The 24,198-nt window shown below is 51.0% G+C and overlaps 1 protein-coding gene across 20 annotated transcripts; it reads left to right on the top strand.

The window, feature by feature from the left end:
- Positions 1-316: 316 nt before the first annotated feature.
- Positions 317-21,626, top strand: LOC125684468 (uncharacterized). 20 transcript variants are annotated; one of them, XM_048926649.1, is made up of 12 exons: positions 317-432; positions 1,616-1,728; positions 2,092-5,002; positions 6,252-6,329; positions 7,407-7,550; positions 10,843-10,910; positions 11,987-12,569; positions 12,820-13,023; positions 13,267-13,366; positions 13,730-14,572; positions 15,357-15,496; positions 15,684-21,626. In XM_048926649.1, exon 12 carries the CDS (start codon positions 16,785-16,787, stop codon positions 18,039-18,041), a length of 1,257 nt encoding a protein of 418 aa, XP_048782606.1. In that variant the 5' UTR covers positions 317-432; positions 1,616-1,728; positions 2,092-5,002; positions 6,252-6,329; positions 7,407-7,550; positions 10,843-10,910; positions 11,987-12,569; positions 12,820-13,023; positions 13,267-13,366; positions 13,730-14,572; positions 15,357-15,496; positions 15,684-16,784; the 3' UTR covers positions 18,042-21,626. The 20 variants fall into 20 exon arrangements, with proteins under 20 accessions (XP_048782606.1, XP_048782610.1, XP_048782603.1 ...); XM_048926653.1 differs by having other exon boundaries at positions 12,054-12,569; XM_048926646.1 differs by having other exon boundaries at positions 2,092-2,598; positions 2,698-2,736; positions 2,824-5,002; positions 7,407-12,569.
- The last annotated feature ends 2,572 nt before the right edge of the window (positions 21,627-24,198 follow it).

A 24,198-nucleotide genomic window follows, 5' to 3' on the forward strand; every position in this document is an offset into this window, starting at 1 on the left:
CGGACCGCTCTGCAGGGTCTTCGTATCCGTAGGCGGATAATAGGAGGATGCGGGAGCTGAGGGGCGATGGGAGAGAGCGGAGCGTCCTGCCGTGCCGCCGGCAGCCCGGGGACCGCGTGCTGTGGGTGCCGGCACGAAACTCCTCCATCCGTCAGCACAGGAGCGGCAGGAACTCGGCGCAGCCCTGCAGAGAGCGGTCCGGCAGCAGGGGAAGATGACGGCCGTGGAGCGTGAGTGCCTCAGCGGTGTCTGCAGCCTGCTAGGAGCCGAGCGGGGCTGGGAAGAGGAAGGTGTGGGAGTCCTGGGGAGGGACGCAGAATGGCAGCGTCAGCGGCAGGCTCGGCTGCTTCTTCCTCCTCCACTCCTGACACTGTGCGCTGGTTTCCTTTGAGAAGCACCCCAGAAGCCAGAGGCCATTGTCACATCTGTGGGGTAAGTTGAGGTTGGACAAACTTCTATGCAAAGGGTTGTTAAGCACTGGAACGGGCTGCCCAGGGAGGTGGTTGAGTCACCATCCCTGGATGTGTTTAAAAACCACCTGGATGTGGTGCACGGGGCCACAATTTAGAGGAGGGAACAGCCTGGCAGGAGCAGTCGTTGGGATCAGCCCGGCAAGAAGGACCTGGGGGTCTTGATGGAAGAAAAGCTTAACATGAGCCAGCAGTGTGCTCTTACAGCTGGGAAAGCAAATGGGATCCTGGGCTCCATCAGCAGAGGGGTGGCAGCAGGGACAGGGAAGTGATTGTCCCCCTCTGCTCTGCTCTCATGAGTCCCCATCTGCAGCACTGCGTCCAGGTCTGGAGCCCCCAGCACAAGAAAGAGCTGTTGGAGAGGGTCTGGAGGAGAGCCACAAAGATGATCAGGGGGCTGGAGCAGCTCTCCTACGAAGACAGGCTGAGGATGCTGGGCTTGTTCAGCCTGGAGCAAAGAAGGCTGCACGGTGACCTCATTGCAGCCTTTCAGGACCTAAAGGGAGCCTGCAAACAGGAGGGGAGTCAACTCTGAAAGGGTAGATAACAGCAGGACAAGGGGAAACGGCTTTGAGTTGAGGGAGGGCTGATTGAGGTTGGAAGTCGGGGGGAAGTTCTTTACAGAGTGCGAAGACCAGAAGGAGTTGTGTTACTTTAGTTTGATGAGCTGCTGCATTTCACTGGACTATGATCACTGTGCGCAAAGTCTGTGAAGAAGGAACTGCATTTCAATTTGTGCTGCTTCTTCCCCCCCTCGCTCTCTCTCACCCCATACGTCACCACGTGGACATTATCTGCTAATTGTGCTTTCAACGGTGATTTTCTTTCCTTTATGATCCTAACGCTGTGAATTTCCCAGTGGTTGCTGAGACGAAGGTGATCATAAATGCAGGTTTTAGCATTATCGCATCTAGGAATAGAAAACGCCCAATAGCTGATTGCGTTCTGATGCACAAAAGAAAGCATCGTTCCTTTTTAATAAAGCAAAAAACAAACTGCTTCTCCCCCTTCCAATCCCCCCCCCCCCCCAATAAAAAAAAAAAGGGACAAATCCTCAAACATTTATGCTAAGTTAATATAGTGAGCAATGCAAAGTGGGCAAAGAGAACTTTATAATGTCTTTTTAATGTCTGTTTCCTTCCCAGATGGCCCCGAGACCTGCCATGTGCCTATGGAAATGGTGAGTGCGATTTCTGAGGCTGTGAGCGGTGGCTGATGAGAGAAGCTGAAGAGAGGAGCCTCCGAATTGAGCTGAGTGGTAAATCCAAGCCTTAGGGTTTATATGCTCTTTGTTGTAACAAACACGTCTGACCCTTCATTACTTTAAGGGACCGATGTTTTCATGTGGCACCAGACAAGGCAGGGAAGCTCTAGGACTTGCTATGCTTGCTTTGGTGCTTCTCTCAGCCAGCTTTTGCCTTTCTGCAGTAGCATAACATCCTAGGCAGGGACTTGCCAATAATCTTCTCGAGTCAAATGGCCTTAGTGCTTAGACCTGCTCACTGTGCTGAATATAAATGATTTATCATGAAGCTGCACTTCTGAATTTTCACTGTCCTCAGTGAAGCTTCTCAAGCTGTGGTTCCCATCCCACTGAGAAAGTCTGCCCTTTGTGTTGCAGTGTGGGAAGGTACATGCAGTGTCCATCTCTTCTGGAGCGTTGTCCTTCCTGCTGCTGACTGTTTCAGTCAGTGCACTCTGGTAAGGCACTGAAGCTTGAGAAATGGACCTTGGAGGGGGTGGGCTGGGAGGTGTGTGTCCGACACGAGTTTTTGCCCTGCTGTGCTTTTACAGTAGAATATAAGTTCTGCATGTGAAGTATTTCAGTAATAGCTTGTTTCTGTTGTTACTGACATTCTGTATGGCCACGGCTTGATGAGAAACCATGGAAAAAGGCATCATCTCCCAAGCTGAAGAGCCTGTTATATGCTATTGCTCATGGCATATAATGTGTAACAGGGCTAAGGGTTGTAGAGAGCTCTCCCAGCATGACTGTTCTTTTCAGTGAGGCTGCGGGCCGAAGGCTGAGAGAAATAAGCACCTGCCTTGAATTTTCATACAGACTTTTTCCCTGGAGGGCTGCCAGAACCAATCGGAGCGATTTCCTTTGGCCAACCAAAGCCTTGGAGTTCAGTAATGGCTGTGGAAGATTTGTTTCTGTGTATGCGATTTGACATGTCGGCACATCCTCACTTCTCAACATGGCTTTTTACCTTTTGCTTTACAGATATGGAATGAAAGGGCATTTGATTGCAAATGGATCAAGGTGTGTCTGTTTTCCTTCTGAAAGGTGAAATGTGCTGCTGAAGTTCCCTTGTTATCACACATGCTTTGCTTGTCTGCTTTTCTCCAGAGCAGAGACCTTCATCCTGTGCCTGCTTGGCTTCCTGACCTCTTGTGGTAGCTGCAGGCACGAAGCACTAAGAGGAGCACAGGATCAGATCCTGGGGTGTTTGGGGTTTGTTATTATCTGATGCTGGTAAGTCAGTGTATGCTACATAGGAAGCTGCAGTTGAACTGCACAAATTCATCTTCTGACTGGCTGGCAAACAGCTGATTTTATAAGTCAGGGATCTGGAATTCCTTCAGATTCTCCAGTGACGTTCCGACGGATACGATGCCCTTACATTATTGGTACACAGCTCCAGGTTTTTATTGCATGTTCTGATCTGCCTTTTGCACAGAGTAAGAGCTCTGTGTTTTAACATCATCAAGGTAATCTGTCTGTACGTTTGCTAAGGTCTCTCTCAGGTTGTTTGTGTTCAGTTATGAAGAATAGGTGTAAGGATTTTGTTATCTGGGGTATCTGTACAACTTCTTTCTGAGAATCCAGTCTGAAATGTGCTGCAGTCTTTTGATATGTTTACTGTCTTCTGTACATTTTCTTGCCAAACTGTGATCTGGACGAAAGTTGCTGAGAAGTCATAGAGATGATCTTAAAACAGACTAGGAAACAGACTTTGTTTCCAGTGAAACAATTAGTAATCTAAAAAAAGCCTTATTAAAGAAAGGGAAGGCACCAGTATCTTAAGCACAATCATTTCAAAGCTGATAGCTTTGATGTGACTCCGTTTTGGATAAATAAAGAGAAGTGCGTGGTCTGAAATAACTGAAACAGAGCTCAGCAGAAAGCATCCGCATGCTTGTCAAAGGAAATTTGAGTTGGCTGTCTTGTCTCCTGCACATTTAAAGGTTTAACAGGCTTGCCACGTGACTTCCTGGCTCTCGTATGCTTTAGTATCTTATTTGGAGGTTGATGCTGCTCCTGTTTTCTTCCTTTTACAAGCCCTCTGTGATAACACCAGCCCCGTTGGTTTAGCATTCCAGCAGCCCGATCTGCATGCAGAAATTATGATAGAACAGGTCCAAATCTGTAAATGCAGTATTGCTCTTATCTTGGCTTTTGTATCATAAATCAATTCTTCCTGGTGAAGGGAGGCTTATCTTTCTGCTGGACTCATTTTCTCTGAGCCTGAGTTCTCTGTGTTACTGTTGTCTTTCACTGAACTTAGGCAGAATTTTAATTTGAGGAAGCTACTGAATTTAACTTTTTTTTTTTTTAAATGAGCGTATTTATAGGAGAATTCAGGATCTCTCCTGAAGTGCACGTATTGTGCATTTATATGATGTGATAAATCTTAAGCCCTGGCTTGAGCCCTTTTTGCTCATCTGCGTACAGATGCACGATTTCAGGCCAGCCACTGTTTTCTGTAAGACTCTGTTATTAAACTGTATTTGCATGCTGTGGCTGTGAAGTTCAAGGTCCTGGCAACAGATTGCATTGAGGACCAGATCAGAAGACCTGGAAAATGGGGCCTTGTCAACTCCCTTGACTGCTTCTTAAAACGAGTCCTGGCAGATGGCTGCTCAGAGCTGTATTCTCTGCTTTATTGGTGTGCAGATAAAAGGCTGGTGATGTTTCTTACTGGTGCTTAAAAACAAACACTCCAAAGCCCATGCAAAGATCACCACCTCCAACCACAAAGCTACCAGAGGAACTGTAGAGCATAACAGCTTCTATAGCTACTGCTATTGGAGCACTTTGATCTGAAGGGCCTGCAAAGGTCAGTGTGCTTTCCATGGGTGTTTGTTTTATTGCTTTGTTTTATCCTTAAGTGGACATTTGATTCCTTTCAATTTGAGAAAATAGAGTGAAGAGCCTCTGTATTCTTATCCCACTTGAGACTCTCGTCTGTGTAAGCCAGCATTTCTTTGTGCATGGCAAAAGGGAAGTACTTTGTCATGCTGGCTTCTGAAAACGTGGCTTGGCAATTACTGTGCCAGCAGTCTTGTGCTGCCTGTGCCGCAGCTCTGCGGAGAGGTGGCACATATGGTGATGGCGAAGGGAAATGCCTTGATTTTCATTCTTTGTTCGTTACTGCATATATAACAGCGTTCAAGAAAATGGCTTCATGTCATCTGAACAGTTCTTCTGCTCCTTTCCTTTTCCAGACAATCGCTCAATCTGTCAGGCCTCCCCTGCCTCATTTCCAACCTTCCCCTCAGCGAGCAGCTTTCTACCTCAGAGTCTTGTAAGTACACCTTCAGTACATTTGGTTGCATTGAATTACGCTTGGTGAAGTGAGTTGCACTGCTTCTTGTGCATGCACGCAAATTACGACCAGATACCAGAATTCAGAACTGCTCGCCTCCAGTGCTGCAGGTGCTGTGCCTGACAAAGTCTCAAACATCCTGCTTTTCTTCTTACCATACAACACAGTGGTACAATGAATCTGTAGGGTTAGTGCCTCCCAGTCTGTGCGTGTATATTGAAGAAAAACTGGCTGGAACAGAGACGCAGTTTGGTTTATCCTTGGGGTTTATTCCAAGGCTGCGTGCTCTGACATGCTGCTATGGTTTGAGTGTTGGAAGTGGTCGTGACCTTTCTGCTGGCATCAGTTCCTTCCCAGGGAATAACTGCAGCTGACTGCAGTGTTGGTTTTGTTGTTCCATCCCCACAACAGATATTCTGAGAGTCTGTTTTTTTCTGTTCCTATTATTAGTATTACTGCAGTATTAGGATGGTGGCTCATTGAGGTACGTAGATTGCTCTGAAAGGAATGCCTCCTATTTATTTCCACGGAAATGACAACGGATACATAGGGCGAGTTCTCAGCTACAAAGCTGTTTCTCAACATGGTCACCACCATTAACTATCCTTTTTTTTTTTTTTTTTTTTCTCTCCAGTGTTGAGCAAGAGCCTGTGTGCTGTGCTTGTTTAAAAAGGAATAACAATAATTAAAATAAATCTGCTGTCTGGGTGGCTCATCTTGCATTGCTGCTGCCACTGCTGAAATGCACCACCACTGCTTCACTGTGCTCACCTCCACGTGTTGGGCTTCATAAATATTCTGCAGGCATTGATGGATGTCAGTGGTGCGATGTTTTCAGTGTGGAGGAGTTCAGGGACACCCTGTGCTCCATGAGCACTTCCATGTCAGGTGCTGTGCTGTCATTCTGGCCCTCTGCTGCCGTCTGCCGCATGGCTGCAAAATGTAACTGAATGCTGGCAGGAAGGTTCAGCCTCTGCTGTCATCCCACCAGCATCCACCTGTGATGTTGTGGGCCGGCTTTATAAGACAGGAGGCATTACTTTTGGATCAGCCCGTGTGCAATTATGAAAAACTAAGGCTTATAATGGCTGGCTGAGTAAATTGGTGGCTTCTAATGAGATCCACAACTTCAGGATAACAGTAGTTAGACACTGGCAGCTTTCAAGGTCAGTTTAGATTACGTGGCTGTGTTGGGTTAATTTTTATTTAATGTTGTGTTTCATTGCAGTATTTCCTGAAAACTCCTCAGGTGTGGCATTCCAAATCTGCAAACTCTGATGTTCTTGAGCAACTCCATCCTGTAGAGGTGAGTGGATTAGTTCTCATACTCGATTGTAAAAGTGCTGTTAATAACTGGTATTGCAAGAAAGAAGCCTTCTTTTGTTTTATAATACGGAATTACAAAGTCAGAAGTAGAATCCTGCATGTGGAAGTATTGTAAGGATGTTTTACTCGTCTCTTCTGAGAGGACCTTTGGGGTCTTTGGTGTGCATTCATAAAGTGCTGATTAGTCTGGTGATGCAGATTGTTTTGGAGGTCTCAAACACTGCAGCCTTTTAGCAGATACACGCTTTGAGAGTAGTGATTGATGTGGTTCCAGCGTGACAGTGCAGCACACGGCTGGCCTTTTCCATCTTCGGGCCCACCTTACTGCCTTTTCTTCCTGTGCACTGAATTGCAATGGCATGTCAGTATCGGATCCCTCAGCACTGTGCTGAGCCTCGCCTTACTCATACTCACCCACTGGACGTTACTCAGCTTTAGCAATCGTGTTTCTGCTACAGAAGGGCTTGCAGGCTATCTGTAGTATTGATCCGGCCCGAGGGTGACAACCTTCCAACCTGCTGGTCTCTGCCCATATTCTCTGTCACAACATCAGATGTGTGTGCTCGCTGGATGCACTGGTAAGAAATGTTTTTGAGAAGAGAACCTCGTGCTTCCCAGAGCAGTAAGACTGTGAGGATTTGGGAGGCTCTTCACAAACCTGGTTAGAGTGTGCTTTCCCAGACGGTGTGCTGTTAAAGCAGCCTTTCTCAAAAGCAGAGCGTTGTGCCTGGTGTGACTTAAATCCCACCCACAAAGGAGCATTCCCTGCAGTCTCTGATCTCAGGCGCGTGTTTCCCCCACTGCTGGAACTGCTGGACTTTCACGCCTTCACTGTATGTGTTTGGCTCTCTTTATTAGCTCTGTTTGTCCTACTAGCTGTATGCAAACGTATCGGGAGGAAATGAAAAGATCTTTGAAAATAGCTTGGAGATATTAACCTGAGGCAAGAAGGTGAATTTTACTGCCTTAAATCAGGCTTCAGAGGATGTCCTTGAACTCAGAAGCTTGGGCTTTGTTGTAGTTTGATATTTACTGCTTGAACTTTCTTTAACTCTAGGACTGAAGGGGGAGCTTTTCTTCACACCTTGCTGTGTATGAAATCTACACTTGAACTGCACTCGAGACAGGCAGAAATGTAGCTGAGCAGAGCCTCCAACAGCTCAGCCCTTTCCTTCAAACGATGAAGATGGCTTCAGTATTCGTAAGTCAGAAATCTCGTGTCAAGACTTAATTTTGGTATGGACACACCTCGCTGTGGAAGATGTGGCAGGTGTGGTCTTTGAGTCACCACAGGTGTGGGACATGTGAAGTAATCTGGACGTGTTTCAGTTTCTGTTTTTCCCCGTTTCTCTGATCATTTCTCTGTATTGCTGCATCTGGCAGGGATTGCTGTCCTGGCCCAGAGCTCTGTTCCCTCATGGGCTGCACTCGTTTTGCTATCCCACCATTTGGGTTGCACAGGCCATCCACATCCAGTGTTCCCATCCTCCTGGGCCTCCACACACGTGGCAGTTAGCAAGAAAGAGCAAAGTTGTTCAACCTTGTCCTAAAGTTATCAATCTGTTCATCCAACCTGTGCCTTGGTCACAGTGGCAACGTGCTGTTAGCAATGCCATCACTGCACTCAGGTCACAAGCTCTGACAGCAGGCACTGGGGATAATTTCAGGTGAGGCCGTTCTTCACATCCAGGCACACAGATGGTATCTTTTTCCAAATGGACCGTGCTGGTAGGCGGGTAAATCCAGTCGTGCAGGATCTGCGAAATAAAATTATGTACTACGTACATAGTTCTCCAGAGCGGTGGTGATCTGAGGTGGATCTCCTTTTCTCACAACCGTTTTTAAAACTGGCGGTGTCAAGAACTGTGCTGTTCTGTCATGGGGTTGAATTAAATCTTGGGTTTAATTAAATCCTGTTCACTGCTGTTGAACGGAATTTGATTCATCCTTGATAATCTGCATCCATTACACCTCTCGTGACATGAGTTTTCTGCCTCCAAAACCCAAGGGAACCTTTTCCTTTCCCTGTTTTTGCCAGAAGCTCCAGTTGGCACGTGCCCCATTTGCAGACACGTTTAACTCTGTTTCTGCTTTTTGCATGGCCCCTAAGTCTGAGGCCCTTTGAAGAGCCTTTGTTGCTAATTCAAAGGCAACCTGCATTTCGTTTCCCCCTCCAACTCTTCCTTGTCACTTTGTATATAAACGGGGTTAAAATTTGTCCTAGGTATGGAACGTGCTGTCTCCATAAAACCAAACAGCCCAATACACTGCTGTGCCTCATTCTTATTACAGGGTACTGCCAAGTCTGAAATGTTGTGTTGAGTTTTGGGTAGTATTCCCCAATGCCCAAAATGCCTCTGAATTCCTAAAAATGTCATTGTTTGAATTTCAGTAGGATGAATTTCCCAGCCTTTCTGTTTCATCTGATCCACAACCAATTCCAGCGTTTGTTGCACCTCTTCCTCGGTTTCCCTGAGTCAGGACGTCATCTACGTAATGAACTGTTTGCACGTGAGGAGGCAGTTTGGTGTCATGCAGATGTTCAGCCACAGTTCTGTGGCAGATGGTTGGGCTGTGCAGCCGTCCCTGAGGCAATCTGCAGGCAGGATCTTGTCACCTCTGCCACGGGAAGGCGTTCCTCTGCAATCGGGATTGTGAAGAAGCTAGCATTAGCTAAATCAATTGCAGCATGCTCTGCTCTGGAATGGTTCTGAGCTTTTTCTGTTAAAGCAACACTACCTGCTGCAGCCGCTGTGAGAGGCGGGGTGAGCTTGTTTAATTCCTCCCACAACCCACCGCTTTTTGACAGGCCATATTGGATTGTTCCGAGCTGTAGTAGTTGACTTCAAAACTCCGGCACCCAATAAATCATTAATTGTCCTTGATATCTCTTCATGCTCCCTCCCCCCTCCCCAGGTCCTGTACTGTTTCACTGTCACTACTTCAGTTGCAGCAGGCATTGTTACTTTTCCCACTGAAATTGTTGGAGCACGAATGCAATTCCTTATTCCAAACTGGGGCTGAGCACTGGGGAGATTCAGTGTTAGTCATTTTAGAATGCCCATCCCTGCGATGTATTCTGGGGCGGGGACAGTCATCACAGGATGCAGCCGTTGTGGGAGGTTTCCTATTCTCATTTCTATTTGTGTTTGTACAGCTTCAGTTTGTTTCCCTCCCAACCCTATAATAACTACCAGTTGTCCTTCACGTTTCTTGGGGTTCCCATATGTTAAGGAGGTCTCTGCTCCGGGGTCATTTAAGGCTCTTACAGTTTGCGAGGACCCGTTTTTCCAAAATATTTGGAGCTGCACGAGGGGTTGTTGGTCCTGCACCCGTTGCATTGGAGCTTGGCCATCATTTCATTCTTGTCTTTACGTGGAGCTGCTTCCCTAACCTCCTTCCAAGGATACAAACTGGAACATGGTTCCCAATCCTTCTCCCCCAGAGCAGCTGATCCTCCCGCATTGGGCCCTGTGAGCAGATGAGAGTCCCACTGAGCCTCTCAAGGGAGTGCAGTAGCTGGAATTGTTCCTGGGTCTTTTGCTTTAGAATGTGGCACTTTCTTGCTACGTTTCTTAACCCTTCTGTTTATGTATCCTCTGTAATTCAGGAATTGGAAAACCATCCGTCTTATTGTGAGGCATCCTGTCTTGTAATAAAGCTGTAAACACTTATTTTCAAGGAATCCTGTTTTCACTGCCTTTCTGCTCTTCCCTCTTGTCCGTTCTCTCCTGCCATCTCCTGTTTTCCCCTGCCCCATTAGCTCTGCTCCTCTTACCTGTGTTCTTTCTTCTCTTCTGCCCTCTCTGTCCTCCCCTCTCATTCATCACACTTCTGTTCTCCTGGTTTACAATTTCCCTTCAACTTGGTGGTGGGCTGCCAGGGGATTCTGTTGGCAGCCTGGAGCAGGGACAGCACAGGGATAGGGAAGGGAAGGAAACAGGAGAGGGAGAGGGTTGGGATAGGGAAACGTGTAGGGATAGGGGCTGGACGAGTGATAGGGACAGGGGCAGGAGAGGGAAAAGAGAGGGACGGGCAGTGATAGGAGGATAAAGAAAAGGGTGAGAGTAGGTGTGGAGGTAGTGGTAGGGTCAGGGTAGGGACAGGAACACAGGCAAGGTGAGGTGGAGGATCAGGGACAAGACAAGAACAGAAATGGGCTGAACGGAATGGGGGCAGAACAGGGCCTGGTCAGGGCTACATCAGAGGCAGGAGAGGAACTCGAAAAGCGCAGGACTGGAGACAGGCACTGCTGGGACTGCTGACACTTTGTGGTGGTGAGGATGGAGGGATGCCTGCTGCATTTCCTGGCTTGTGAGAAGTAGAAGATCGTGGGGATTTCTCTCTTTTTATTTATTTTCTCCAAATAGCTTATTCATTGCATTGAATAGTGACTTAGCAAAATTAATGTAAATGTTCAACTTGTTAACTTGTTCTCTGTGAGTGTGGAGTATGGACAGACTTGCTGTGCTTTGTGTGCATGTTGCCTGTAGATCTGGAGGTGGGGAAGCTGCTCCACTGACTGCAGAAGGAGCTCTAGCTGCATTGTGCCTGGTTACAGGTCAGCATTGTAGTTATGGTCTGTCTCACTTGACTAGTTAATTGTAACACATTGGCAAAGCTCTGCTGGGCTTAATGGTGACACATGGGCACAGCTCTGCTGGGTTTAATGGTGGCACATTGGCACAGCTCTGCTGGGTTTGTTGGTGGCACATAGCACAGCTCTGCTGGCTTTAATGGCGACACATTGGCACAGCTCTGTTAGGCTTGGTGGTTGCACATTGGCTGACCTCTGCTGGGCTTGATGGTGGCACACTGGCACAGCTCTGCTGGGCTTATTGGTGTCACTTTGGCTCAGCTCTGCTGGGCTTAATGGCGGCACATGGCACAGCTCTGCTTGGTTTAATGGTGGCACATTGGCACAGCTCTGCTTGGTTTAATGGTGGCACATTGGCACAGCTCTGCTACTTTTAACGGGGGCAACACTGGCACAGCTGTGCTGGCTTTGATGGTGGCACATTGCACAGCTCTGCTCGGTATATTAGTGACACATTGGCACAACTCTGCTGGGTTAGTGGTGACATATTGGCAAAGCACCGCCGGGATTAATGGAGGCACATTGCACAGCTCTGCTGCAGGGTTTCTTAGTGACACGTTGCCCCAGTTCTGCAGGGTAAAATGGGGCCACACTGGCACAGCTCTGCTGGTGACACTATGCCTGGCTCTGAAGGTTGTGTCCATGCCTTTCGATCCAGCGACAATTCGTTGCAGTGTGGTTCTCCATGACTGGAGACCAGGAAACCCAGGAAACCCAGAAGAGATGGGCCAGTGTGTCTCCATGAAACCCAGCATATGTTTGCAGTGTTTCACCATTCAACCCATCAGAGCTGTGCAAGGTGTCACTATGGAACAGAGCAGAGCTGTCAGTTGTGTTACCATTAAGAACAACAAAGCTGTGCCGGATTAAACCCAGCAGAGCTGTGCCAAAGTCTCACCATTCAACCCAGAGAGCTGTGCTAATGTGCCACCATTAAAGCATGCAGGGTTGTTCCAGTGTTCCCCCATTAAGCCCAGCAGAGCTGTGCTAATGCTCCCCCATTAAAAAAACATAACCTTTTCCACTGTGCCACCTTGAAGGCATAAGAGATGAGGCATATGGTGACGCAGAGCCAGGCGTAGTGCAATCTTCGTATTTTTACACGAGGCGAAGTCCGAACATCTGCGTTTCTACGTGTGCAGAAGAGCATGCAACTCGGAGAAAAGCAGCCGACTGCAGTCGCCCTTTCCCGGCAACCGAGAAGCCCGAGGCTGCTGCTGGAGGCTGCAAGCGGCATTTGGGGAGAATAGCGAATTCTCGGAGGCGAGTGCAAACGCTCCGCAGCGGTTCTCGCTGTTGCCACTTTCGAACCGGGAGAGTGAAGTAGTGCCATTCCGATGCCAAGAACGTGCAAATTCTGCCTGCCGCGATCCTCTCGACGGGGTTTGTATGTCCGCACTTCAGGAAGGATCCCTACAGTCTTCTTCGAATGCGCTCCCAAACAGCACAGCATCTGTCACTGCTTGCATTTCCCGGTTCCTCTTCAGAGAGGCTTATACTTTTGACTCTTGTCGTCAAAGAATGCAGACCTGGAGCCACGGAGAAGCACACTACCACGAAAAAATGTACTTCAGGGAGCTCCCGACCCCCCTGCTGACCGACCAGCTGTACGACAAGTTCTCGGTAAGCACAAGGCAACGCCTTTCCTTTACCTCTTCCCGGGGCCTCTTGGGAGATGGCTGCAGCAGTGCCCCAGCTCTGAGGCCCTTCTTCTGTTACCCCCACGGGGTTTACTCGCATGTCTTTGCCACATCCTGCATCCTACCGATGCCACTTCTGGTGGGAGGTGGTTATTTCCATATTCAAGATGCTTGTGAGAATGCGTGTGTTGTTTGTTTGTTTGTTTTTTGCTATTCCCCAACTATTTCTGCAGCGGGAATAGCCGAGCGTACTTGGAGATGAACGCCCACTTCGAGGAGCTGAGCTGCTCAACCTGGCTATAAAGCGGCCCGGTGTCTGGACTCCTTGGCCTCGGTGGCACCAGCTGCCCTCAGCCTGCAGAGCTCAGCCCTGCTGCACTTCAGAGGGCAATGGTGCAATTCCAGGCTTTGTCTCACGCGAGCAACGGGATGCCTGGGTATGCTGAAACACTGCATGGGGTTAATTGATGGGGTCAGCTCTTGGGCACGGGGGCACGCTGGGAGCAGCTGATGGCTGCGGCTGTGCTGGGCTGGGGCTGGGTGCTGCAGCGTGGCGCTTGGTCAAGTTGGATCTAGTTCATCTTCAGCATCAGTAGCAGTAATAACAACTAGTGTGAATTGAGGTTTGCTTTGTGAGTGGCAGCATGGCATGGTGAACATTTGCCTCTCTTGTTTTCCAGGGCACCTGATGAGACACTTGGCCTGTCTGGCTGCGAACAGTTCTGTCACCAACATGCATGCTTAGAACTTAGCCATTGTGTGGGCTCCAAACCTCTTAAGGTAAACTTCTTTTTCCATTTCAACGCTTACATCTGTTCTCCAGTGAAATAAAGCAGTCCTCCCTTTTTCTCCACCGAATGTGCTCTTCTCCTGTAAAATCTGCAGTGAGTGGCTGACAGCAGAGCAGGAGCCTGGACTGTTCTCCAACCCCACGTGGGCACAATTTCTAGATGAGCATTGCTGCTCTCTTGTTTAGATGGGACTGGTGTGTCCTTGATCAGCCAGGAGAATTTCTTCAGTGGCATCACTGATTGCCCACTGCGGAAGTCTCCGGAGCCCAGTTTGACAGCTTTGGGCTGCAACAGTTCAGACTTGGGGAAGCGATCTTGGCTGAATGACTTCTAAAACCTGCCTTTTCTACAGATCACAGCAGAGCGAGTCTGCCTGCGCCAGTGGGAGAGCTGCCTGCACAGAACTGCAGACGCAGTCGGCAGTGGTGGAATTCATCATTGACCACACAGACGTCCTCTTCTGCTCCACATCTGGACCTGACATCGCAGCTGGAGCAGATGAGTGTCTTCCTCCATTAGCTTCATCTTGATCAGACACCTGGATCAAATGCAGGCCTTCTCCAAGTCCTTTGAAATACACTTTTACTGCCAAGGGGACAGCAGACTTCTGGGCTTAGGTTAGAATCTGGCACCCTGTTGCTGGATGCTGAGAATGTGCAAGCCCAAACGTGACAAGAAGAAAACCGTCACCGTCATTATGATGTTTTGCAAGCAGGTGAAGCTTGGTGAAAGTGTGGCAGCGGAGCTTTCTGAGTTCACTGTACCTGCTTTCTAGAGTTTTTGTTTGCCTGTTTCGATACAGGGAGCTGCTCTTAATTATGACTGTGTCCTTTGCCACAAACACACCTCTGAGCACATGGTTGTTTTGAGCTGCTCTTCTTCCAGCGGCTCGGATAAGCAAATCTGAGAGAAACACAGCACCTCCCGGACCTGTGATGGCTGTGCTGCTGCTTTCTGATCCTGGCTCTCACCTGTGGTTTTCCCTTACAGGGCACAGTTCTCTCTCAGGGCCCAAGTCTGTGTGGGCCTCTTCTCCTGCCACAGAGCTGCTCAGCCTGGAGGAGGTGCAGGCACAGAGGCGAGGCCACAGCAGCTCTCCTGTCATTGTGACAGAGAGCAGGGACGTGGAAGTGGAAGAAAGCCCCACAGCTTTACCGGGCAAATTCCACACAGTCATTGACTTTCCACCTGAAAGGTAAAGAGGACTTCCTTTTCTGGCACCTATCAGCATTGTTGGGGTGGGTTTTTGTGTTTGTTTCTTTTTGTGTTGGTTTGTTTTCCCTCCCCCCCCATTACTTCTAGTGCCAAAGATTGCTGAAATTCAGTTAAACTGATGGTGCCTGAAGTGTTGCAGTGAATCTCCACTCCCTTTGGACTGTGAGATTCAACTAGCATTCAGTTGCCCACCAGGCAGGCAGTTAGGAGATGCACAAAGCCACGCTGACGTCTACCCTGGCCTGTGCTGGCTGTACCTGGAACCGTTGGGGTTTTCTAGATTTCAGAGCCTCATGCCTGAATCCAGTTCCGGTTCACCTCGAAGCAGAGCTGTTGGTCAGACCTGCGGGCACTGGAAACTAGAAATGGCAGTGAGATGGGGCTGATGAGGTGTTGTCACAGTCAGAGATGCTTTTGAAGTTCCTTTATGGCTGCACAATTCCTCAGCAAGCAGTTACGCCTGCCAGCTCAATCAAAGCCATCCTTTGATGCTGTCCTGTACAGCTGTGGAGCCTTTGCTCACATGCTCTGCATCTTGCTTGACACAGTTGAGGGGAATTTAGCCAGCAAGACTTCAGGGCTGAGCTGTGGGAATGGAACCATCCTCAACTGCTTGAAACAGAGCGAGTTTCTAAGCTGTGTTTCAGCAGGAACCAGGCGGTGCTAGGAACAAGCAACTGTTGGCAAGAGCTCAGTGCAGCTCTTCCCTCACCCTGCACCACGCACGGCTCACACCATTCTCTGTTTCCTCTCTCCTGACCAAGTCCACCAGGCAGGATGAAGGAATCACCAGCTGCCTGTTGGCGTTCCTGCTTCAGCCTGGGAAAACCATCCTCTGTGGCCAAATGCCAACCGCAGCGCCGTCCCAGGGAGCCCTCAGAAACAGATGTTGTAGTGGTGGCAGGTAAGGGTGCAAATCCTGCTTTCAACCCCCTGTTTTTTAGCAACATAGAATTCGTGCTGTCAGTGGGCTCGATTGTCCTTCTAGCGTTCCAGCCCATACCTAACATCTTCAGCTCATTCCTGATCAAGAACCACTTTGATAATTCGGCTTGTGAACTTTTGGCACTAACCCTGTGTATCCTTCCCAGGTGAATTGAGCCCTTGTCAAGCCGAAAGATCCAGAGCAAATAGCGATGATGCGCTGTGTGCTTCCACGCATGGAGAGCTCTTAGGAAGCACAAATGGCTGCGGTTCAGACGACAGCCTTCAACATAACAACGGGGATGGAGAGAAGGAGCTCATCCAAGTCCAAGCCCTCGTTTCTCCCGTCTCTGCTGAAGTTGCTGACCCAAGGTTGCCAGACACCAGAGGCATCAGCCTGGACTGTGACCCGGTGCCTCTGCAATGTGCAGCACAGCCCAAGCACAGCCCGGGTGCCCCGACAGCAGCACCTCTGTGCAGGAGCAGGTCGGCATCAGCGAGGAGTAGCAGAGCCTCTTGGAGGGGGGCTTAGAATCAGGCCTCCAGTCCCAGGCACCGGGCAGCAGCACTGAGAGCTCTGAGCCACTCTCTCTGTGACCTTTCCACCCAAGAGAGGACGATTCCCATCTTTACCCGGACCTCTCACACCCTCCTGTCTTTTCCTTTAATAATAACAGCACACTTGTGCTCACTCAACGCCTTGACTGCCTGTGGAGTCTTCATTCACGAGGACTGGGATGAATGCAGCACACAGCAAGGCACCTCAGCTTGCAACGCTGAGGCTGCAGGGTACACAAAGCAGAGCTCCAGGCTTGTTCCCGTTTTGTCTGGCTTTGGGGTGTCTGCAGCTCCCATTTGGTACGATAGCAAATAATCTCTAGCATCCTGGATGCTGCTCATGATAACCCCAAGCTTCCTGGCGGTGGCTTTGTGATGCCTTTCAGGGCTTTTGGATGCACTGTGATGCCTTGGCTGCTCCCTAACACCTCTCCTCCAGCTGTGTCCATTCCTGGCTCCCAACCTCTGGGCTGCCTGCGCAGATAATCTGCAGTCCTGTCATCAGCACGCTGCAGCAGGAAGAGCTCACCCAGAACCGGCGTCTCATTGGTCATTGTCAGCGCTGTCCCGCCCTCGCCAGCCTCTCATTGGTCATCGGCAGCGCTGTCCCTCCCTCGCCAGTCTCTCATTGGTCAGTGGCAACGCCATCCCGCCTCCGACAGCCTCTCATTGGTCATCAGCAGCACTGTCCCGCCACCGCCAGCGTCTTAATGGTCATCGGCAGCGCTGTCCCCTCCCCGCCAGTCTCTCATTGGTCAGCGGCTGGGCTGTCCTGCCCTTGCCAGCCTCTCATTGGTCATCGGGAGTGCCGTCCTGCCCTTGCCAGCCTCTCATTGGTCATCGCCAGCGCTGTCCCCTCCCCGCCAGTCTCTCATTGGTCAGCGGCTGGGCCGTCCTGCCCTTGCCAGCCTCTCATTGGTCATCGGGAGTGCCGTTCTGCCCTTGCCAGCCTCTCATTGGTCATCGCCAGCGCAGTCCCGCCCCTGCCAGTCTCTCATTGGTCAGCAGCAGTGCCGTCCTGCCCCCATGTGCCTCTCATTGGTCATCGGCAGTGCTGTCCCTCCCCACCAGCCTCTCATTGGTCAGCGGCAGCGCTGTCCCTCCCCACCAGCCTCTCATTGGTCAGCGGCAGCGTTGTCCCGCCCATACCAGCTTCTCATTGGTCATCGGCAGCGCCATCCCGCCCTCGGCAGCGTCTCATTGGTCAGCGGAAGCGATGTCCCGCCCCCGCCAGCCTCTCATTGGTCAGCAGCAGTGCCGTCCCACCCCCATGTGCCTCTCATTGGTCATCGGCAGCGCCATCCCTCCCCACCAGCCTCTCATTGGTCAGTGGAAGCGACGTCCCGCCCTCACCAGCCTCTCATTGGTCATTGGCAGCGCCGTCCCTCCCTTGCCAGCCTCTCATTGGTCATCGGCAGCGCCGTCCCACCCTCGCCAGCTTCTCATTCATCAGCGGCTGCTCCGTCCCGCCACCACCAGCCTCTCATTGCTCATTGGCAGCGTCTTCCCGCCCTCGCCAGCTTCTCATTGATCAGTGGCAACGCCATTGTGCCCCCGCCAGCCTCTCATTGGTCATCCGTAGCATCGTCCTGCCCTCGCCAGCCTCTTATTGGTCATCGGCAGTGCAGTCTCGCCCCCGCCAGCCTATCATTGGTCTTCGGCAGTGCTGTCCCGCCCTCGCCAGTGTCTTATTGGTCATCGGCAGTGCAGTCCCACCTCCGCCAGCCTCTCATTGGTCATCCGTAGCACCATCCCGCCCTCACCAGCGTCTTATTGGTCATCGGCATCACCGTCCCGCCCCAGGCAGCGTCTTATTGGTCATCGGCAGTGCTGTCCCGTCCTCGCCAGCCTCTCATTGGTCAGTGGTAGCACCATCCCACCCTCGCCAGCCTCTTATATCCTCTTATAAGGCTGTAGTACAAACCTTGGTGAAGAGTGGTCTTCTGGGGCTCTGTGTCGCCCTCTAAGGCTCCAGTTCTGCCATTCCCGAAGGCAGGTGGCACCGATCCACTGGTACAGGATCCAAGAGAAATTAATGGCACAGCTCTCAACGACGCTTCTTTTAGGCCCTTCTTTCAGGATGGGGTGAATCGTAATTTGGAAACACCTTTCTGCCTCCGTGGGCTGCCTTTCTCTTTTGGACTGGGTACCTGGGTTTTTGGTGGCTGAATTGAGGTGCACTGGCTCTTAACGCTGTTGTTAGCCAAAATATTAACTCTGTACTTCTATGCTCCTTTTTGAAACAAGTGCCCCAAAGCTGCACAGAATGGAGCAGATCGTCTTGAGGGAGACCATGCGGCACGTGCGGGATGAGCGGGGGATCAGGCCCAGCAGCATGGGTTCATGAAGGGCAGGTCCTGTTTGACCAACCTGATCTCCTTCTATGATCCGGTGACCCATCTGGTGGATGAGGGAAAGGCTGTGGATGTGCTCTGCCTCGACTCCAGCAAAGCCTTTGGCACTGTCTCCCACAGCATTCTCCTGCAGAAGCTGGCAGCTTGGATGGCTGCACTCTGTGCTGGGTGAGGAGCTGGCTGGAGGGCCGGGCTCAGAGAGTGGCGGTGAATGGAGTCAAATCCAGTTGGCGTCCAGTCGTGAGCAGTGTGCCCCAGGGCTCGGTGCTGGGGCCTGTCCTCTTCAATATCTGTATTGATGGCCTGGATGAGGGCATCGAGTGCACCCTCAGTAAATTTGCAGATGACACCAAATTGGCTGGAAGTGTGGATCTGCCTGGGGGTGGCGAGGCCCTACAGAGGGATCTGGACAGGCTGGAGAGCTGGGCTGGAGCCAATGGGATGAGTTTCAACAAGGCCAAATGCCGGGTCCTGCACTTCGGCCACAACAACCCCAGGTGATGCTGCAGGCTTGGGGCGGTGTGGCTGGAGGACTGTGTAGAGGAAATGGACCTGGGGGTATGGATGGATGCTGGGCTGAACATGAGCCGACAGTGTGCCCAGGTGGCCAAGAAGGCCAATGGCATCCTGGCTTGCATCAGAAACAGTGTTGCAAGCAGGAGCAGAGAGGTGATTGTTCCCCTATATTCAGCACTCGTGAGGCCGCACCTGGAGTACTGTGTCCAGTTTTGGGCCCCTCACTGCAAGAAAGATATTGAGGCCCTGGAACGTGTTAAAGGAGGGCAACGAAGCTGGTGAGGGGTCTGGAACACAGGGCTGATGAGGAGAGGCTGAAGGAGCTGGGAATGTTCAGCCTGGAGAAGAGGAGGCTCAGGGGAGACCTTATTGCTCTCTATAACTTCCTGAAGGGAGGTTGTAGTGAGCTGGGGGTCGGCCTCTGCTCTCGTGTCATCAGTGATAGGACCAGAGGGAATGGCTTCAAGCTACGCCAGGGGAGATTCAGGCTGGACATGAGGAAGTATTACTTTTCAGAAAGGGTGGTCAGGCACTGGAATGGACTGCCCAGGGAGGTGGTGGAGTCACCGAGCCTGGGGGTGTTGAAGGAAAGGCTGGATGTTGTGTTGAGGGGCACGGTTCAGTGGGAGCTGTTGGTAAGAGGTGAACGGTTGGACTGGATGGGCTTTGAGGTCTTTTCCAACCTTGGTGATTCTGTGATTCTATGATTCTATGTGTCTCTATGGAGTCCCCATAGGGATGGCAACCCTGTGTTGTTGTGTTGAGGGACGTGGTTCAGTGGGAGCTACTGGTAATGGGTGAACGGTTGGACTGGGTGAGCTTTGAGCTCTTTTCCAACCTCAGTGATTCTATGATTCCATGACCAAAAGTAGACTAAATCCATGCAATTGTGACTGGGAATCCTACTGCCATTAACATGGCTGTAAGTTTCAACCGTGGTGCCCGTGGTCAGGACGCACTGAGGCAGATCTGGGCCCCAGTGGCGAAGGAAATGATTGAGGACAAATCGCTCGACATCAGATCCAGTGGATATTTACAAGTCCCGGGTTCACCTGATGGGATCTCAGACTGGTGAGGCCGGGTATGGAAGCTGTTGCTGCTGTTTCTTTCTACAAGTTGCTCGGCTGCTCTGCATTGCTCTGTTCATCGTTCCAGACCATCCCTGCATTCATGGCATGCATCTGACCAATTGATACCAGCTTTCTTCCATCCCCTCGAGATGGCTTTCTTCTGAAAGGTGTAAAGATCATCTTGTGGCAGGGGTGTAGAGACTGTGAGAAGGGGATCTCATTAAGAGACAGGCCAGAAAACAAACCCCAAAGCATTTCTTCTGTGTTAACTCATAGATACAGATAATAATTGATTCGTCTTCTAAGCTAGCAGGTATCACGTAGAGAGAAAGTACCCAGGGATCAGTTCCATGCCAAAGTGTGTGCAGTCTTTTTCCATTTTGTGTGTAGCCAGGACTGAGGTTCTATTGGCAAGAGAACAAAACCTGCAGAACAAGCATGACGTTGCAGTTTCTTTTGGTCCTCGTCTTCTCACCTTCATCATTCAACCCTCTCCCTATTCGTGGGAACCAAGTCTCGCATTTCTCCTTTAGGCAGGGCTCACGTTTTCCCTGCTTTTGCTTTTATCACCGGGTGAACTTACAGAAGCTTTTCTTATTGCCCTCCATATCCCTGTCCATTTCCATCAGATCAGGGCTCTGCCTTTCCTGGGGTGGCTTCTCGGACTCTTTCTCTGTGTCACTTCCAGGCTTGCTGTTCTTATGTCTGCAGTCTTTTATGAACTCTTGATCGGCTCCCATCCGTCCCCAGTCAGAGTTCTGCGTTTCTTCCAGTGCCGGATGTTCACCAGATTTGAGGGTTCTGTTGTTGGTTGCTTTTGGTTTGTTTTTAATGCACTGCAAGGGAAGCGGAGGAAAAGAAATGACAGGGATCTCTTGGAAAGAGGCACAAAGATGGCGAGGGGCCTGGAGCATCTGTGCTGTGGGGAAAGGCTGAGTGAGCTGGGTCTGTTCAGCCTGGAGAAAAGAAGGCTGAGGGGGGACCTGATCCAGGTCTGTGAATATCTGAGGTGTGGGGCAGAATGGCGAGGCTGGACGCTGTTCAGTGGGGAGTGGAGACAGGAGGAGGGGAAACGGCCGGAAATGCAGCACAGGAAGTTGTGCAGCAATGTGCGAAGGAACGGCTGTGCGGTGAGGGCCGTGGTTCAGTGGGAGCTGTTGGCGATGGCTGAGTGGTTGGACGGGGTGAACTTGGAGCTCTGTTCCAACCTCGGTGATTCCATGATTCTATGACAGGTGACCCATAGAGCCCCACAGTTGACCTGTGACCCACAAGTGCCCCGCCGTGCCCCACGAGTGACCCACGAGTGACACCGCAGGGACCAACAAGTGTCCGACAAGTGACCCATAGTGCCCTGCAAGTGACCTGTGACCCACAAGTACCGCCCTGGTGCCCCACAACTGACCCACAAGTGACCCATAAGTGGCACAGCAGGGACCCACAAGTGCCTCCCAAGTGACACATCAATGCCCAGTTTGTGACCCACAAGTGACAACTCAGGGTCCCACAGTTGCCCCACAGCGACCCACAAGTGACACAAAGAGCCCCCCAAGTGACCTGTGACCCAGAAGTGCCCCCCCAGTGCCCCATGAGTGACCCACAAGTGGCACAGCAGGGTCCCACAAGTGCTTCAGAAGTGATCCATACAGCCCCATAAGTCACCTGTGACCCACAAGTGCTCCCCAGTACCCCTCAAGTGACTCACAAGTGCCCCATAAGTGACACATCAGCACCCCACAAGTGACCCACAAGTGACCCATAGAGCCCTACAACTGACCTGTGCCCCACAGTTGACCCACAAGTGTGCCCCCAGTGCCCCACAAGTACCCCACAAGTGACCCATAAGTGACACATAAGGTCCCACAAGTGCCAAATCAGTGCTCCACAAGTGAGTGCCCAATAAGAGCCCCACAAGTGCCCCCCGTGCCCCACAAGTGCCCCACAAGTGACAAATCAGTGCCCCATAACTGACCCACAAGTGTCCCACAAGTGACCTCCGGCGCCCCACAAGTGACCCATAGAGCCCCACAAGTGACCTGTGCCCCACAAGTGCCTCCTGTGCCCCATAACTGACCCATAGAGCCCAACAGTCTGTGACCCACAAGTGCCCCACAAGTGCCCACAAGTGCTCCATAAGTGACTCACAAGTGATGCATAGAGCCCCACAGTTGACCTGTGCCCCACAAGTGCCCCACAAGTGATGCATCCGCACCCCACAAGTGACCCCCAAGTGCCCCATAAAAGACCCAGAAGTGACCCATAGAGACCCACCAGTGCCCCATTAGTGACAAATCAGCGCCCCATAACTGACCTACAAGTGACCCACAAGTGGCATCACAGGGACCCACCAGTGCCCCACAAGTGACCCATAGAGCCCCACAGGTGACCTGTCACCCACAAGTGCCACCCACTGCCCCACAAGTGCCTCACAAGTGACCCAGAGTGCCCCGCAAGTGACCTGTGACCCACAAGTACCGCCCTGGTGCCCCACAACTGACTCACAAGTGCCCCATAAGTGACACATCAGCACCCCACCAGTTACCCAGAGGTGACCCATAGAGCCCCACAACTGACCTGTGCCCCACAGTTGACCCACAAGTGCGCCCCCAGTGCACCACAAGTGCCCCACAAGTACCCCACAAGTGACCCATAAGTGACCCATAAGGTCCCACAAGTGCCAAATCAGTGCCCCACAAGTGACAAATCAATGCCCCATAACCCTCGTGTCCCACAAGTGACCCATAGAGCCCCACAAGTGACACAAAGAGCCCCACAGTTGACCTGTGCCCCACAAGTGACACATCTGCACCCCACAATTGACCCACAAGTGCCCCATAAGAGCCCCCCAAGTGACCCATAGAGACCCACCAGCGCCCTATTAGTGACAAATCAGTGCCCCATAACTGACCTACAAGTGACCCGCAAGTGGCATCACAGGGACCCACCAGTGCCCCACAAGTGCCCCATAGAGCCCCACAAATGGCCTGTTACCCATAAGTGCCCCCCCACTGCCCCACAAGTGACACATCCGCGCCCCACAAGTGACCTGTGACTCACAAGTGCCCCACAAGTGCCCCACAAGTGCCCCATAAGTGTCATCACAGGGCCCCATACCTGACCCACAAGTGACCCATATTTGGCACATCAGGGACCCACAAATAGCCCATAAGTGAATCATAAGCACCCTATAAGTGACCCACAAGTGACCTACAGCAACCCACAAGTGATCCAAAGAGCCCCACAAGTGACCTGTGACCCACAAGTGCCCTCCACTGCTCCACAAGTGACACATCAGCGCCCCATAAGTGACCTGCAACCTATAAGTGCCCCCCCGTAACCCAGAAGTGGCACAGCAGGGACCCACAAGTGCCTCCCAAGTGACACATCAATGCCCTATAAGTGACCCACAAATGACAACTCAGGGGGTCCCACAGTTGCCCCACAGCGACCCACAAGTGACACAAAGAGCTCCCCTAGTGATCTGTGACCCACAAGTGCAACCACAGTGCCCCATAACTGACCCACAAGTGACCCACATTTGGCACAGCAGGGACGCAGAAGTGACCCACAAGTGAAACATAAATGCCCTATAAGTGACCCACAAGTGACCTACAGCGCCCCACAAGTCACCCAAAGAGCCCCACAAGTGACCTGTGACCCCAAATTTTTCCCCAGTATCCCACATGTGACCTACAAGTGCCCCATAAGTGACACATCAGCGCCCCACAAGTGACCCACAAGTTTCACAGCAGGGACCCCTAAGTGCCTCCCAAGTGACACATCAATGCCCAGTTTGTGACCCACAAGTGACCTTTATTATTTATTACTTATTTTTTTAATTTTTAATTTATTTTTAATTTTTTTCTTTTTAGTTTTTTATTTTTATTTATCTTATTAATGTTTTTAATTTTTTTATTTTACTTTTTACGTTCCATTTTTCTTGTTATATCTTTTATGTTTCATTTCATTTCATTTTATTTTCATGTTATTTTTATTTCCCGGTCTCTGCTGCCATTCTGTGGCCAAACGCAGTGTTTTTTTGGGACAATCGCGCGGCGCTCCCTGCCGCTTTGCGCCTGTGGAAAATGGCGGCCGTGTGGCGTTGGGCATCGAGTGGCAGCAGAGCGTCAGTCAAGGCTGCCTCGTGCCGAGGGAACCTGCCTGGAAGGGAGCGCGGTGTGGGA

Source organism: Lagopus muta, chromosome 25 (genome assembly GCF_023343835.1).
Source record: "Lagopus muta isolate bLagMut1 chromosome 25, bLagMut1 primary, whole genome shotgun sequence".
NCBI classification, from domain to species: Eukaryota; Metazoa; Chordata; class Aves; order Galliformes; family Phasianidae; genus Lagopus; species Lagopus muta.

Excerpts from the sequence above, each read along its gene's own strand:
- LOC125684468 (XM_048926640.1), top strand. The coding sequence starts at position 16,785 with ATGGTCATCGGCAGCGCTGTCCCCTCCCCGCCAGTCTCTCATTGGTCA.